The sequence below is a fragment of the Scyliorhinus torazame genome, chromosome 16 (assembly GCF_047496885.1).
Source record: "Scyliorhinus torazame isolate Kashiwa2021f chromosome 16, sScyTor2.1, whole genome shotgun sequence".
Taxonomy (NCBI): domain Eukaryota; kingdom Metazoa; phylum Chordata; class Chondrichthyes; order Carcharhiniformes; family Scyliorhinidae; genus Scyliorhinus; species Scyliorhinus torazame.
The window spans coordinates 78,152,854-78,170,778 of record NC_092722.1 but is presented as its reverse complement, the minus strand read 5'-3'; the positions used below and the strand labels follow the sequence as shown (position 1 = coordinate 78,170,778).

The window sequence follows — 17,925 nt, the reverse complement described above, 5'->3', positions numbered from 1 at the left end:
CCTCCAGCCCCCTAGAACCCTATCTGTGTAACCTCCTCCAGTTCCCTAGAACCCTATCTGTGTGACCTCCTCCAGTCCCCTAGAACCCTATCTGTGTCACCTCCTCCAGCCCCTAGAACCCTATCTGTGTAACCTCCTCCAGTCCCCTAGAACACTATCTGTGTAACCTCCTCCAGCCCCCTAGAACCCTATCTGTGTAACCACCTCCAGTCCCCCAGGACCCTATCTGTGTAACCTCCTCCAGTCTCTAGAACCCTATCTGTGTAATCTCCTCCAGTTCCCCAGGACCCTATCTGTGTAACCTCCTCCAGCCCCGAGAACCCTATCTACGTGACCTCCTCCAGCCCCTAGAACACTATCTGTGTAACCTCCTCCAGCCCCCTAGAACCCTATCTGTGTAACCACCTCCAGTCCCCCAGGACCCTATCTGTGTAACCTCCTCCAGTCTCTAGAACCCTATCTGTGTAATCTCCTCCAGTTCCCCAGGACCCTATCTGTGTAACCTCCTCCAGCCCCGAGAACCCTATCTACGTGACCTCCTCCAGCCCCTAGAACACTATCTGTGTAACCTCCTCCAGTCCCCCAGAACCCTATCTACGTGACCTCCTCCTAGAACCTCGGTCGCCGGTGCCACAATTGCATTTGGCGATCGGCCGGAGAATCCCCGTTTGCGCCAAAATCGTGGGCTCCGCGCTGTCGAAAACGGTGTTCTCGAAGGATGTCACCTGAGGCCCTCCCCCGATGCTCCACCTCCCTTGTGACGCATTCCCAGCGGTGTGGGATACTTGTCCTTTTTTTTCCGTGAACCAGGCGTGGCATTTGCAGACTGAGTCCAGTGCCGCCACAGTCGGTGCGGTGGGGGGGTGGGGGGCTGTTCCACGTTCAGGGGGCCTTCATCGGGGGCTGAGGGACAGGTGGGGGGTGGTCCGAGGGTGGGGAGGCAGATTACAGGTGGCAGTATTTTGGCAGGCGTGCTGCAGGCGCCGTGTTGCACAGTGCAGCATGCCTCCGCCATGCGCTTATGCCGCTACGGACCCGGCAATTCTCTGGCCGTATCCGCAGGCCACATCCGTGCTGGCTAGCCCCCCCACCAGATGGAGGATCGGTGCAGCTTTTGCGCTGTTTTTTCGGGCGTAAGACGCCACTGTTCCCACGCCAGTGTTAGCACTTCGGGTTCAGATCGGAGAATCCAGCCCCCAGCTCTGTAACCTCCTCCAGGCGTGGCAATCCTCCCTATCTCTGTAACCTCCTCCAGGCGTGGCAATCCTCCCTATCTCTGTAACCTCCTCCAGGCGTGGCAATCCTCCCTATCTCTGTAACCTCCTCCAGGTGTGGCAATCCTCCCTATCTCTGTAACCTCCTCCAGGTGTGGCAATCCTCCCTATCTCTGGAACCTCCTCCAGGTGTGGCAATCCTCCCTATCTCTGCAACCTCCTCCAGGTGTGGCAATCCTCCCTATCTCTGTAACCTCCTCCAGGTGTGGCAATCCTCCCTATCTCTGCAACCTCCTCCAGGTGTGGCAATCCTCCCTATCTCTGTAACCTCCTCCAGGGTGGCAATCCTCCCTATCTCTGTAACCTCCTCCAGGTGTGGCAATCCTCCCTATCTCTGTAACCTCCTCCAGGTGTGGCAATCCTCCTTATCTCTGCAACCTCCTCCAGGTGTGGCAATCCTCCCAATCTCTGTAACCTCCTCCAGGTGTGGCAATCCTCCCTATCTCTGGAACCTCCTCCAGGTGTGGCAATCCTCCCTATCTCTGGAACCTCCTCCAGGTGTGGCAATCCTCCCTATCTCTGTAACCTCCTCCAGGTGTGGCAATCCTCCCTATCTCTGCAACCTCCTCCAGGTGTGGCAATCCTCCCTATCTCTGTAACCTCCTCCAGCCCTGGCAATCCTCCCTATCTCTGCAACCTCCTCCAGGTGTGGCAATCCTCCCTATCTCTGCAACCTCCTCCAGGTGTGGCAATCCTCCCTATCTCTGTAACCTCCTCCAGCCCCGGCAATCCTCCCTATCTCTGCAACCTCCTCCAGGTGTGGCAATCCTCCCTATCTCTGGAACCTCCTCCAGGTGTGGCAATCCTCCCTATCTCTGTAACCTCCTCCAGGTGTGGCAATCCTCCCTATCTCTGCAACCTCCTCCAGGTGTGGCAATCCTCCCTATCTCTGGAACCTCCTCCAGGTGTGGCAATCCTCCCTATCTCTGGAACCTCCAGGTGTGGCAATCCTCCCTATCTCTGGAACCTCCTCCAGCCCCGGCAACCCTCCCTATCGCTTTAACTTCACCCCTCTCAAGCCCAGAGACTGTATGTCCTCTGTTGTACTCACTCTGTGTGCGTTTGACACCTCTGGGTTGCTGATGAAACATTGGAGAATGCTCCCGCTGGACAGGTTGTGCAGACAGTGTTAGCGTTGTAGTTACCTGCACGTGGGAAGCAGAGAGGGAGGGAGCTGCATTTGTATAGCTCACAGATATGGCAAGGGGATACATTTTTCAAAATGTTTTTATTAAGGCATTTATATATATATATATATACATCAAACACAACCCAAACCAAAAAGAGAACAAGCAGGAAATCACACAAAAAAATAACCAAACTCCTGTGCCCCCCCCTCCTTGTCGTTCCCCTCCACACACTCTGTGTCCTTTTTTAACCTTAAAGCTGTAAGGGGGTTAAAATTACAGAATTGTAATATAAATATTACTCATTTATCTGGCCGAGTTGTATTGAACTTGGTGAGGCCAAATCACTGAGTGTCTTTAAGACAGAGATAGATAGGTTCTTGATTAATAAGGGAATCAGGGGTTATGGGGAGAAGGCAGGAGAATGGGGATGAGAAACATATCAGCCATGATTGAATGGCGGAGCAGACTCGACGGGCCGAGTGGCCGAATTCTGCTCCTATGTCTTATGGTCTCATGGTTTTATAAACAGTCAAAGTCTTCCAGTCGATGTCAAATTATTTATTGAGTAACAAAATAATATGCTTGTGAGTTCTTTCACTTTAATACTTTGACTAGCAAGATAATTAACTAAGATTAGATTAAACTAACAATTATGATAATACAGTACGCTCTGATCTGGTCACGTCTTTGCTCTAGCTGCAGTACACCCACACTAACGTACAGAAAGAGCGGGAAACTCCTTATATAGCCCCTGTTAGTGTTGCCATCTAGTGATCATCTGTCTGTACTGACTTCACATTAACTAATCACGTTTTAACAGATACAGAGATCACTACAGAGAGGAAGGTGCGGATATTGCTGGAGAGGGAGGGCAATCCGGTGGAGGATATTAAACACAAGTGGGGGGGAGGAATTAGCCTTTGCCTCCCTGATAGCTCGGAGACGGATTTTGAATGACCTGGCGGAATTCCTGAGGTTGGAGAAGGTCAGGTTCACTCTGTGGGGATCGGTAGAAGCGTTCACTCAGGGGTGGAAACTGTCTATTGATTTCTTCAAGGAGGATTGAGGGGTCAGCAAAGGGGAAGGGGGGGGGGTTGGGAGGATAAGGGGGTTAAAATGGGGAAGGCAGGACATGGCAGGGTGTTGGTGTCAGGGGGGGTTGAAGAGCTTTGGTTATTTTTTTTAAATTTAGAGTACCCAATTCATTTTTTTCCAATTAAGGGGCAATTTAGTGTGGCCAATCCACCTACCCTGCACATCTTTGGGTTGTGGGGGTGAGACCCAGGCAGACACGGGGAGAATGTGCAAACCACACGGACAGTGACCCAGGGCCGGGATCGAACCTGGGACCTTGGTGCCGTGAGGCATTGGTGCGGGGTTGTGGTTGTTTATTGGGTTGATATTCTGTGTAGATTGTTAAGTGCTTGCAATAAAAATATTTTAAAAAGGAGTCGCTACCTGATATTCTGACCCCCTGACCTGGGGGACAGGAGCTGTGTTGCACACAGTGACTACACGTGGTGTCACTCTCATCCACTTTTGATTTGCAGTACGTCCCGGGGCCACACACACATTTTCGCTTGGTCGTGGCTGTGCATTCCTGGAGCTGAATAAGTCCCAGCTCTGTAAAACAGTGAGAAAAGAGAGTGAACTCCTTTGGAGTTCGGGGGTTAGGGTTACGGGGTCGAGGGTTAGAGTTCAGATTAGGGCTTAGTGTTAGGGTTAAGTCTTGGAGGTTACAGTTTGGGGTTAGGGGTCAATTTTACAGAATAGATTTTAGGGTTAGGGGTTGAGGGTAGGGATTAGGGGGTAGGTGTAGGGTTAGGGAGTCGGTGTTAGGATTTGGGGTTAGAGTTCAGGTTGGGTATTAGTGTTAGGGTTAGATCTAGGGGATTAGGGGGTTAAGGATTAGGGTTAGGGGTTACCATTAGGGTTAGGGGTCAATGCTACAGATTAGTGATTAGGATTAGGCATTGGTGGGTTAGGGGATTGTGTGAGCGAGTTAGGGTCAGGGTTTAGGCATTGGGGGATATGCTGAGGGTGTTAGGGTTAAGATTATGTTTCAGGTTTACAGTTTAGGGTGCGGGGGCTAAAGTTAGTTGATAGGGATTAAGATTGAGTGAGATTGAATTTAGGTTGAGTGAGATGACTGAGATCGAGTGAAGTTAAGTCGAGGTTGGAGTGAGGAGGGAGTGTGGCTGAGTGAGGAAGTGAAGTCGGAGTGAGGTTGAATGAGGTTCGAGTGAGTGAGTGAGGTTGCATGAAGTAGTGATATTGAGTGAGGGAGTGAGGTTGGAGTGAGTTTGAGTGAGGTTGGATTAAGGTTGAGTGAGGAAGTGAGTTTTGAGTGACGTTGGATTGAGGGAGTGAGGTTTGAATAAGGAACTGAGGTTGGAGTGGGGGAAGTCGTAGTGAGGTTGGAGTGTGGTTGGAGCGAGGGAGAGAGGTTTGCATGAGGCTGGATAGAGGGAGTGCCGCTGTCGTGAGAGAGTGAAGTTTGAGTGAGGCTGGAGTGATGTTGAGTGTTGGAGTGAAGGGATGAGGTTTGAGTGAGGGAGTGAGATTGAGTGGTGTTGGAGTGAGATTGTAGTGAGGGAAAGAAGTTTGAGTGAGGGAGGAGTGATGTTGAGTGCGGTTGGAGTGATGGGGTGAAGTTTGAGTGAGGGTGTGAGATTCAGTGATTTTGGAGTGAGGGTGTGAGGGTGGAGTTAGGGAGTGAGGTTGAGTAAGATTGGAGTGATGTTGAGTGAGGTTGGAGTGAGGAATGAGATTGTACTGAGGGAATGAAGTTTGAGCTAAGTTGCAGTGATGTTGAGTGAGGTTAAAGTGTGGGAGTGAGGTTTGAGTGAGGGAGTGAATGTGAATGGGGTGGAGTGGTGTGGAGCGAGTTTGGAATGAGGAATGAGATTGGAGTGAGGGAATGAAGTTTGAGATAAGTTGCAGTGAGGTTGGAGTGTGGGAGTGAGGTTTGAGTGAGGGAATGCGATTGAGTGAGATTGTAGTGAGGGAGAGAAGTTTGAGTGAAGTTGGTGATATTGAGTAAGGTCTCAGTGAGGTTGGGTGTTGTAGGAGTGAGGGAGTGAATGTAAATGGGGTTGGAGTGGTGTTGAGCGAGCTTGGATTGTGGGAGTGAGGTTTGAGTGAGGGAGTGAAGTTTGAATGAGGTTTGAATGACGTTGAGTGAGTTTGGAGTGATGGAGTGAGTTTGGAGTGGAGTGTGAGATTGAGTGGGGGAATGCTATTGAGTGTGGTTGGAGTGAGTTTGTTTTGAGCAAAGTGAAGTTTGAGTGAGGGAGATAGATTGAGTGAGGTTTTAGTGAGGGAGTGAGATTGAGTGAGGGGTTGGAGTGTGGGGGTGAAATTTGACTGATATTGGGGTGAGGTTGGAGTGAGTTTTGTGTGAGGTTCGAGCGAGGGATTGAAGTATGAGTGAGGGAGTGAACTTTGAGTGATAGAGTGAAATGGAGTGAGGTTGGAGTGAGGGAGTGCGATTGAGTGGTGTTGTAGGGAAGAAGTGAGGTTGGAGTGAGGAGGTGATGAGGTGGAGTGAGGGTGTGAGGTTGGAGTGAGATTTAAATGAGGGTGGAGGTAGGGAATGACATTTGAGCAAGGGAGTGAGGTTTGAGGGACAGAGTGATGTTAAATGAGATTTGAGTTGGGCGGGATTCTCCCCTACCCGGCGGGGCGGGGGGTCCCGGCGGGATGGAGTGGCGTGAACCACTCCGGCGGAAACCGCACCTTTAGGGGCTAGGCCCGCCCTGGAGTGGTTGGCGCCCCGCCGGTGGAAGGCCTTTGGCGCCATGCCAGCTTGGGCCGAAGGCGCATGCGCGGGAGCGTCAGCGGCTGCTGACGTCATCCCCGCGGATACGCGGGGGGGGGGTCACCTACGCGTCTGCCATCGCGGAGACCTACACGGCTGACGCGTAGTAAAAGACTGCCCCCACGGCACAGGCCCGCCCGCGGATCGGTGGGCCCCAATCGTGGGCCAGGCCACCGTGGGGGCACCGCCCGGGGCCAGATCGCCCCCCCCCCCCCCCAAGGACCCCGGAGCCCGCTCCTGCCGCCAGGTCCCGCCGGTAAGGGACCGGGTTCAATTCACGCCGGTTAGACCGGCATAGCAGCAGCGGGACTTCAGCCCATCACGGGCCGGAGAATCGCCGGGGGTGCCCGCCGACCGGCGCGGCGCGATTCCCGCCCCCGCCGAATCTCTGGTGCCGGAGAATTCGGCGGCCGGCGGGGGCGGGACTCATGCCGCCCCCCCCTGGCGATTCTCCGACCCAGCGGCGGGTCGGAGAATCCCGCCCCGAGTTAGCTTGGAGTGAGGGAGTGAACTTGGAGTGAGGGAGTGAAGTTCGAGTGAGGGACTGAGATTGAGTGAGATTGGACTGGGGGAGTGCGATTGAGTGATGTTGCAGTGAGGGAGTGAGATTGGGTGAGGGAATTAAATTTGAGTGATGGAGTAAAATTTAGGGAGTGAGGTTTGAGTGAGGTTTTAGTGAAGGAGTGATGTTTGAGGGAGTGATGTTAGAGTGAGGGAGGACTGAAGGAATGATGTTTGAGTAAGGTTGGGGTGATGCTGAGTGAGATTAAAGTGAGGGAGTGAGGTTGGAGTCAGATTTGAGTGAGGTTGGAGTGAGGGAGGGATGTTGGGGGGGATTGATGTTGGAGTGAGAGTGATGTTGCAGCGAGGAGTGAGATGTGAATGAGATTGTACTGAGGGTGTGATGCTGAGTGAGGTTGGAGTGAGGGAGTGAGATTTGAGTGAGGTTGGAGTGAGGGAGTGATGTTTGAGGGAATGATGTTAGAGTGAGGGAGGACTGACGGAATGATGTTTGAGTAAGGTTGGGTGATGCTGAGTGAGATTAAAGTGAGGGAGTGAGATTGGAATGGGGGAGTGAGGTTGGAGTGAGGGAATGATGTTGGAGTGAGAAAGGAGTGAGGAAGTGAGATTGGAATGAGGGAGTGAGATTTGAGTGAGGTTGGAGTGAGGGAGTGATGTTGGGGAGGGATTCATGTTGGAGTGAGAGTGATGTTGCAGCGAGGGTGTGAGATGTGAATGAGATTGCACTGAGGGGGTGATGCTAAGTGAGGTTGGAGTGAGGGAGTGATGTTGGGGAGGGATTCATGTTGGAGTGAGAGTGATGTTGCAGCGAGGGTGTGAGATGTGAATGAGATTGCACTGAGGGGGTGATCCTAAGTGAGGTTGGAGAGAGGGAGTGATGTTGAGTGATGGAGGAGTGAGGGAGAAATTTTGAGTGAGGGAGTGAGGTTGGACTGAGGGAGTGATGTTGAAATGAGGGAGTGATTTTGAGTGAGGTTGGAGTGCAAGAGTGGTGTTGGAGTGAGGGAGTGAAGTTAAGAGAGAGGAGTGATGTTCAAGTGCAGGTGTGATGTTGGAGTGATGTTGGAGTGAGGAGGAGTGAGGGAGTAATTTTGAGTGAGAACGGAGTGATGTTGGAGTGATGGAGTGATGTTGGAGTGAGGGAGTGATGTTGGAGTGAGGGAGTGATGTTGGAATAAAGTTGAGGCTCCCCTGACCTGCTTTGCAAAGCCCTCGGCAGGAGAGACATCCACTAATAAAGTTCCAGACTTCAGTGTAGGATCCAGGACGACATAACTCACATTGAGTGTCCTGGTCATTCGAACAGGACTTCACCTTGAATGTACCTAAGGAGAGAGTAAAAGAATCACATCACCTCAAAAAGAACACCCACATCCGACAGTGCAACACTCAGAATTGACCCTCCAACAGTGCGGTGCTCTGTCAGTACTGACCCTCCGAGATTGCAGCACTCCCTCAGTACTGCCCCTCTGACAGTGCAGTGCTCCCTCAGTACTGCCCCTCTGACAGTGCAATGCTCCCTCTGTACTGATCATTCAACAGTGCAGCACTCCCTCAGTACTGACCCTCCGACAGTGCAGCACTCCCTCAGCACTGACCCTCTGACAGTGCAGCACTCCCTCATCACTGACCCTCCGACAATGCAACGCTCCCTCGGTACTGACCATCCAACAGTGCAGCACCCTCAGTACTGACCACCAACAGTGCAGTACACCCTCAGTACTGACCCTCCGACAGTGCAGCACTCCCTCAGTACTGACCCTCTGACAGTGCAGTACCCCCTCAGTACTGACCCTCCGACAGTGCAGCACTCCCTCAGTACTGACCCTCCGACAATGCAACTTCCTCAGTACTGACCATCCAACAGTGCAGCACCCTCAGTACTGACCACCAACAGTGCAGTACTCCCTCAGTACTAACCCTCTGACAGTGCAGCACTCCCTCAGTACTGACCCTCCGAGAATGCAACTCCCTCAGTACTGACCACCAACAGTGCAGTACTCCCTCAGTACTGACCCTCCGACAGTGCAGCACTCCCTCAGTACTGACTCTGTGACAGTGCGGCACTCCCTCAGTACTGACCCTCTGACAGTGCAGCACTCGCTCAGTACTGACCCTCTGACATTGCAGCACTCGCTCAGTACTGACCCTCCGACATTGCAGCACTCCCTCAGTACTGCCCCTCTGACAGTGCAGCGCTCCCTCAGTACAGCCCCTCTGACATTGCAATGCTCCCTCTGTACTGATCATTCAACAGTGCAGCACTCCCTCAGTACTGACCCTCCGACAGTGCAGCACTCCCTCAGCACTGACCCTCTGACAGTGCAGCACTCACTCAGCGCTGACCCTCCGACAATGCAACGCTCCCTCGGCACTGACCATCCAACAGTGCAGCACCCTCAGTACTGACCACCAACAGTGCAGTACTCCCTCAGTACTGACCCTCCGACAGTGCAGCACTCCCTCAGTACTGACCCTCTGACAGTGCAGTACTCCCTCAGTACTGACCATCCGACAGTGCAGCACTCCCTCAGTACTGACCCTCCGACAATGCAACTCCCTCAGTACTGACCATCCAACAGTGCAGCACCCTCAGTACTGACCACCAACAGTGCAGTACTCCCTCAGTACTGACCCTCTGACAGTGCCGCACTCCCTCAGTACTGACCCTCCGAGAATGCAACTCCCACAGTACTGACCACCAACAGTGCAGCACTCGCTCAGTACTGACCCTCCGACATTGCAGCACTCCCTCAGTACTGCCCCTCTGACAGTGCACCACTCCCTCAGTACTGCCCCTCTGACAGTGCAATGCTCCCTCTGTACTGATCATTCAACAGTGCAGCACTCCCTCAGTACTGACCCTCCGACAGTGCAGCACTCCCTCAGCACTGACCCTCTGACAGTGCAGCACTCCCTCAGCACTGACCCTCCGACAATGCAACGCTCCCTCGGTACTGACCATCCAACAGTGCAGTACCCTCAGTACTGACCACCAACAGTGCAGTACTCCCTCAGTACTGACCCTCCGACAGTGCAGCACTCCCTCAGTACTGACCCTCTGACAGTGCAGTACTCCCTCAGTACTGACCCTCCGACAGTGCAGCACTCCCTCAGTACTGACCCTCCGACAATGCAACTCCCTCAGTACTGACCATCCAACAGTGCAGCACCCTCAGTACTGACCACCAACAGTGCAGTACTCCCTCAGTACTGACCCTCTGACAGTGCGGCACTCCTTCAGTACTGACCCTCCGAGAATGCAACTCCCTCAGTACTGACCACCAACAGTGCAGTACTCCCTCAGTACTGACCCTCCGACAGTGCAGCACTCGCTCAGTACTGACCCTCTGACAGTGCAGCGCTCCCTCAGTACTGACTCTCCGACAGTGCAACGCTCCCTCAGTACTGACCCTCTGACAGTGCGGCGATCCTGCAGTACTGACTCTCCGACAGTGCAACGCTCCCTCAGTACTGACACTCTGAGAGTGCGGCACTCCTTCACTGCTGACCCTCCGACAGTGTGGCTCTCCCTCTGTACTGACCCTCCAACAGTACAACGCTCCCTCAGTACTGACCCTCTGAGAGTCCGGTGTTCTGTCAGTACTAACCCTCGGACAGTTCGGTGCACACTCAATACTGACTATCTGTCAAGCAGCACTCCTTCAGGACTGATCCTCCGACAGTGTGCAACACTTCCTCAGTACTGACCCTCTGACAGTGCGGCGCTCCTTCAGTACTGACCCTCTGACAGTACGGGACTACCACAGTACTGACACTCTGACAGTGCAGCACTCCCTCAGTACTGACCCCCTGACAGTGCGGCACACCCACAATACTGACACTCCGACAGTGCTGCACTCCCTCAGTACAGACCCTCCAACATTGCAGCATTCCCTCAGTACTGACCCTCCGAGAGTGCAGAACTCCCTCAGTACTGACCCTCCTGGAGTGCAGCACTCCCTCAGTGCTAACGCTGCAACAGTGCGGCACTCGCTCTGTATCGACCCTCCGTCAGTGCGGCGCTCCCTCTGTACTGAAGTCCGACAGTGCAACGGCCCCAGTACTGACCCTCTGACAATGCGGCGCTCCTTCAGTACTGACCCTCTGACAGTGCAGCACTCCCACAGTACTGACCATCTGACAGTGTGGCGTTCCTTCAGTACTGACCCTCGAACAATGCGACACTCCCTCCGTACTGACTATCCAACGATGTGGCACTCTCTTAGTACTGACCCTCCAACAGTGTGGCACTACCTCAGTGCTGACCCTCTGTCAGAGCGGCGCTCCCTCAGTGCTGACCCTCTGACAGTGCAGCACTCCCTCAGTACTGACCCCCTGACAGTGCGGCACACCCACAATACTGACACTCCGACAGTGCTGCACTCCCTCAGTACAGACCCTCCAACATTGCAGCATTCCCTCAGTACTGACCCTCCGAGAGTGCAGAACTCCCTCAGTACTGACCCTCCTGGAGTGCAGCACTCCCTCAGTGCTAACGCTGCAACAGTGCGGCACTCGCTCTGTATCGACCCTCCGTCAGTGCGGCGCTCCCTCTGTACTGAAGTCCGACAGTGCAACGGCCCCAGTACTGACCCTCTGACAATGCGGCGCTCCTTCAGTACTGACCCTCTGACAGTGCAGCACTCCCACAGTACTGACCATCTGACAGTGTGGCGTTCCTTCAGTACTGACCCTCGAACAATGCGACACTCCCTCCGTACTGACTATCCAACGATGTGGCACTCTCATAGTACTGACCCTCCAACAGTGTGGCACTACCTCAGTGCTGACCCTCTGTCAGAGCGGCGCTCCCTCAGTGCTGACCCTCCAACAGTGCGGTGCTCCCTCCACTCCCTCAGTACTGACCCCCTGGTAGTGCGGCACACCCTCAATACTGACCCTCTGACAGTGCGGTGCTCCCACAGTACTGGTCCTCCGACTGTGCAGCACTCCCTCAGTACTGACCCTCTGACAGTGCAGCACTCCCTCAGTACTGACTCTCCGACAGTGCAACGCTCCCTCAGTACTGACCCTCTGAGAGTGCGGCGCTCCCTCAGTACTGACCCTGTGATAGTGCGGCTCTCCCTCTGTACTGACCCTCCAACAGTCGAACGCTCCCTCAGTACTGACCCTCTGAGAGTGCGGTGCTCTGTCAGTACTAACCCTCAGACAGTTCGGTGCACACTCAATACTGACCCTCTGTCAAGCAGCACTCCCTCAGGACTGATCCTCCGCCAGTGTGGCACTTCGACAATGTAACACTCCCTCGGTACTGACCCTCTGACAGTGCGGCGCTCCTTCAGTACTGACCCTCTGACAGTGCAGCGCTCCTTCAGTACTGACCCTCTGACAGTATGGGACTACCACAGTACTGACACTCTGACAGTGCAGCACTCCCTCAGTACTGACCCCCTGACAGTGCGGCACACCCACAATACTGACACTCCGACATTGCTGCACTCCCTCAGTACTGACCCTCCAACATTGCAGCATTCCCTCAGTACTGACCCTCCGAGAGTGCAGCACTTCCTCAGTGCTGCCGCTGCAACAGTGCGGCACTCCCTCTGTATCGACCCTCCGTCAGTGCGGCGCTCCCTCGGTACTGACATCCGACAGTGCAACGGCCCCAGTACTGACCCTCTGACAATGCAGCACTCCTTCAGTACTGACCCTCTGACAGTGCAGCACTCCCATAGTACTGACCATCTGACAGTGCGGCGCTCCTTCAGTACTGACCCTCGAACAATGCGACACTCCCTCCGTACTGACTATCCAACGATGTGGCACTCCCTTAGTACTGACCCTCCAACAGTGTGGCACTACCTCAGTGCTGACCCTCTGTCAGAGCGGTGCTCCCTCAGTGCTGACCCTCCAACAGTGCGGTGCTCCCTCCACTCCCTCAGTACTGATCCCCTGGCAGTGCGGCACACCCTCAATACTGACCCTCTGACAGTGCGGTGCTCCCACAGTACTGGCCCTCCGACAGTGCAGCGCTCTCTGAGGAATGACCCTCTGACAGTGCGTTGCTCCCTCAGTACTGACCCTCGGACAGTGTGGCACTCCCTCAGTACTGACTCTCTGTCAGTGCTGCACTTCCTCAGTACTGACCCTCGGACAGTGCAGCTCTCCCTCAGTACTGACCCTCCGACAGTGCAGCACTCCCTCAGCACTTACCCTCCGACAGTGCAGCACACCCTCAGCACTTACCCTCCGACAGTGCGGCACTCCCTCAGTACTGACCCTCCGACAGTGTGGCACTCCCTCAGTACTGACCCTGACTGTCGCAACCCCTCAGTACTGACCCTTTGACAGTGCGGAATCAGCTCTCTCTCTATCTGTAACACTCTGCATGTTCACTGTTTGAAGTGCTTTTTCTGCAGCTTGTATTCACGAGAGGATGTGGGTAGCTGACTATGCAGGATCACTGTCAACAATACGTCTAACTCGGCTCTCAGGTACAAAAGTGACATGGTTAGCAAAACTGCTGCCGTTGTGTTTGACCACACAGGAAACCCAGCACGTTAATACGGTAAACATCTTTCTCTCTCTCTCTATTTCTCTCTGTCTATCGCTGTCCCCCTCTCTCTGTCTGCTCTCTTTTTTTCTCTCTCAGTATTTCTTTCACTCTCTGTCTTCCTCTCACTCTCTCTGACCGCCTCTCACTCTCTATATTTCTTCCTCAGTCCCTCTCTCTCTTTATCACTCTTTCTGTCTCTCTTTCTCTGTATCTCTCTCTCTGCCCCGTTCTCTGTCAACCTCTCTCCCTGTCTATCTGTCTCACTCTTTTGCTCTCTCCATCTCTGTCTCTGTCGATCTGTGACACTCTCTTTTTTCCCGTCTCACTGTTTTCCTCTATCGGATCTGTCGCTCTGTTTCGCTCTCTGTGTCCTCCCTCTCTCTATCTCCCCCTCTGTTCCTCTCTCTCTCTGCGTCTGTCGCTTTTCATCTTTCCTCTTTCTCGCAGTCTTTGATGTATTAATTTCTCTGAAGGGTGATCACTGTTCTCATTAAGTAAATGAGGCTTCCAACCTGCACAATGCACAATCCCAAAAGGTAAACCTGATAATGACTGAGGACAGCAGCGTTTGCCACAGTTTTGTTTGAGGGAAAAATACAATCCACATACTCTCTCCATAACCCTCTGATCCCAGTGTGTCTTCTCTCTATAATCCCTCTGTTCCCCAGTGTGTGTCTCTCTCGAGATCCCTCTGTTCTCCAGTATGTCCTCCATCTCTATCTCTCTGTTCAACAGTGTGTCCTCCCTCTCTATCCCTCTATTACGCAGTGTGTCCTCTCTTTGTATGCCTCTGTTCCCAAATGTGTCAACTCTCTATGTAACTCTGCTCCACAGTTTGTCCTTTCTCTATAACCCTGACCCTCCGAAAATGCTGTGCTCCCTCCGTACTGACCATCCAATACTTCAGCACTCCCTCAGTACTGGCCCAACAACAGATGTGGCACTCCCTCAGAACTGACCCTCCAACAGTGCAGCGCTCCCTCAGTACTGAACTTCTGACAATGCAGCGCTCCCTCAGTACTGACCCTCTGACAGTGCAGCGTTCCCTCAGTACTGACCCTCTGACAGTGCAGCACTCCCTCAGTACTGACCCTCTGACAGTGCAGCACTCCCTCAGCACTGACCCTCCAACAGTGCAGCACTCCCTCAGTACTGACCTTCTGACAATGCAGCACTCCCTCAGTACTGACCCTCTGACAGTGCAGCACTCCCTCAGCACTGACACTCTGACAATGCGGCGATCCCTCAGTACTGACCCTCTGACAATGCAGCGCTCCCTCAGTACTGACCCTCTGACAGTGCAGCGCTCCCTCAGCACCGACCCTCTGACAGTGCAGCAATCGCTCAGCACTGACCCTCTGCCAATGCGGCGATCCCTCAGTACTGACCCTCTGACAGTGCAGCACTCCCTCAGTACTGACCCTCTGACAGTGCAGCACTCCCTCAGTACTGACCCTCTGACAGTGCAGCACTCCCTCAGTACTGACCCTCTGACAGTGCGGCACTCCCTCAGCACTGACCCTCTGACAATGCAGCTCTCCCTCAGCACTGACCCTCTGACAGTGCAGCGCTCCCTCAGTACTGACCCTCTGACAGTGCAGCACTCCCTCAGCACTGACCCTCTGACAATGCGGCTCTCCCTCAGCACTGACCCTCTGACAATGCGGCGATCCCTCAGTACTGACCCTCTGACAGTGCAGCACTCCCTCAGTACTGACCCTCTGACAGTGCAGCACTCCCTCAGTACTGACCCTCTGACAGTGAAGCACTCCCTCAGTACTGACCCTCTGACAGTGCGGCACTCCCTCAGTACTGACCCTCTGACAGTGCGATGCTCCTTCAGTACTGACCCTCTGATAGTGCGGCACTCCCTCAGTACTGACCCTCTGACAGTGCGGCACTCCCTCAGTACTGATGCTCTGACAGTGCGACGCTCCTTCAGTACTGACCCTCTGACAGTGCAGGACTCCCTCAGTACTAACCCTCTGACAGTGCAGCACGCCCTCAGTACTGACCCTCTGACAGTGCAGCACTCCCTCAGTACTGACCCTCTGACAGTGCAGCGCTCCCTCAGTACTGACCCTCTGACAGTGCGGCCCTCCCTCAGTACTGACCCTCTGACAATGCAGCGCTCCCTCAGTACTGACCCTCTGACAGTGCAGCGCTCCCTCAGTACTGACCCTCTGACAGTGCGGCCCTCCCTCAGTACTGACCCTCTGACAGTGCGGCCCTCCCTCAGTACTGACCCTCTGACAGTGCGGTCCATTGCTCCTACCTGGGGGACACTTTGAACAGCAGCGCTCCGTTGATTTTTCATAATCTGTATTTGGGGCAGAACACCCTTTGCTGACAGGATCATTAGATATCGATGGCACTATCACCTGCAGAGAAAGGACGTTTAAAATGAATTCCCTCAACTAAAACCTCAATGACTCACACTGGGTTACAGGTTCCACACACACTGATTCTCACTGGGGTACGGGTTCCACACACACTGACTCTCACTGGGGTACGGGTTCCACACACACTGACTCTCACTGGGGCACGGGTTCCACACACACTGACGCTCTCTGGGATACGGGTTCCACACACACTGACTCTCTCAGGGGTACGGGTTCCACACACACTGACTCTCACTGGATACGGGTTCCACACACACTGACTCTCTCTGGGGTACGGGTTCCACACACACTGACTCTCACTGGGGTACGGGTTCCACACACACTGACTCTCACTGGGGTACGGGTTCCACACACACTGACTCTCACTGGGGTGCGGGTTCCACACACACTGACTCTCACTGGGGTCGGGTTCCACACACACTGACTCTCACTGGGGTACAGGTTCCACACACACTGACTCTCACTGGGGTACAGGTTCCACACACACTGACACTCACTGTGGTACGGGTTCCATACACACTGACTCTCACTGAGGTACGGGTTCCACACACACTGACTCTCACTGGGGTACGGGTTCCACACACACTGACTCTCACTGGGATACGGGTTCCACACACACTGACTCTCACTGGGGTACAGGTTCCACACACACTGACTCTCACTGGGGTACAGGTTCCACACACACTGACTCTCACTGGGGTATGGGTTCCACACACACTGACTCCCACTGGGGTACGGGTTCCACACACACTGACTCTCACTGGGGTATGGGTTCCACATACACTGACTTTCACTGGGGTACGGGTTCCACACACACTGACTCTCACTGGGGTACAGGTTCCACACACACTGACTCTCACTGGGGTACAGGTTCCACACACACTGACTCTCACTGGGGTACAGGTTCCACACACACTGACTCTCACTGGGTTACGGGTTCCACAGACACTGACTCTCACTGGGGTATGGGTTCCACACACACTGACTCTCACTGGGATACGGGTTCCACACACACTGACTCTCACTGGGGTACGGGTTCCACACACACTGACTCTCAATGGGGTATGAGTTCCACACACACTGACTCTCACTGGGGTACGGGTTCCACACACACTGACTCTCACTGGGCTCCAGGTTCCACACACATTCACTCTCACTGGGGTACAGGTTCCACACACACTGACTCTCACTGGGGTACGGGTTCCACACACACTGACTCTCACTGGGGTACAGGTGCCACACACATTAACTCTCACTGGGGTACGGTTTCCACACACACTGACTCTCACAGGGGTACAGGTTCCACACACACTGACTCTCACTGGGGTACGGGTTCCACACACACTGACTCTCAATGGGGTACAGGTTCCACACACACCGACACTCACTGGGGTATGGGTTCCACACACACTGACTCTCACTGGGGTATGGGTTCCACACAAACTGACTTTCACTGGGGTACAGGTTCCACACACACTGACTCTCAATGGGGTACAGGTTCCACACACACTGACTCTCACTGGGATACGGGTTCCACACACACTGACTCTCACTGGGGTGCGGGTCTCACACACACTGCCTCAGTGGGATACGGGTTCCACACACACTGACTCTCACTGGGGTGCGGGTCTCACACACACAGACTCTCACTGGGGTACGGTTTCCACACACACTGACTCTCACTGGGATACGGGTTCCACACACACTGACTCTCACTGGGGTACGGGTTCCACACACACTGACTCTCACTAGGGTAGGGGTCCCAGACACACTGACTCACACTGAGATACGTGTTCTATACACACTGACTCTCACTGGGGTATGGGTTCCACACACATTGACTCTCACTGGGGTACAGGATCCACACACACTGACTCTCACTGTGGTACAGGTTCCACACACACTGACTCTCACTGGGGTACAGGTTCCACACACACTGACTCTCAATGGGGTACAGGTTCCACACACACTGACTCTCACTGCGGTACAGGTTCCACACACATTGACTCTCACTGGGGTACAGGTTCCTCACACACTGACTCTCACTGGGGTATGCGTTCCACACACACTGACTCTCACTGTGGTACAGGTTCCACACACACTGACTCTCAATGGGGTACAGGTTTACACACACACTGACTCTCAATGGGGTACAGGATCCACACACACTGACTCTCAATGGGGTACGGGTTCCACACACACTGACTCTCACTGGGGTATAGGATCCACACACACTGACTCTCACTGGGGTACGGGT

The 17,925-nt window shown here is 53.9% G+C and overlaps 1 protein-coding gene across 1 annotated transcript in view; it reads right to left on the bottom strand.

Annotated features, from left to right (window-relative positions):
* Positions 1–17,925, bottom strand: part of LOC140392889 (tumor necrosis factor receptor superfamily member 3-like) — a 92,804-nt gene that overhangs the window by 31,762 nt on the left and 43,117 nt on the right. The window contains exons 2-5 of the mRNA XM_072478651.1: positions 15,542–15,647; positions 7,943–8,071; positions 3,863–4,027; positions 2,326–2,419 (exon numbers count right to left, since the gene is read on the bottom strand). Coding sequence (XP_072334752.1) covers positions 2,326–2,419; positions 3,863–4,027; positions 7,943–8,071; positions 15,542–15,647 — 494 coding nt within the window. The remainder of the gene's footprint in view (positions 1–2,325; positions 2,420–3,862; positions 4,028–7,942; positions 8,072–15,541; positions 15,648–17,925) is intronic.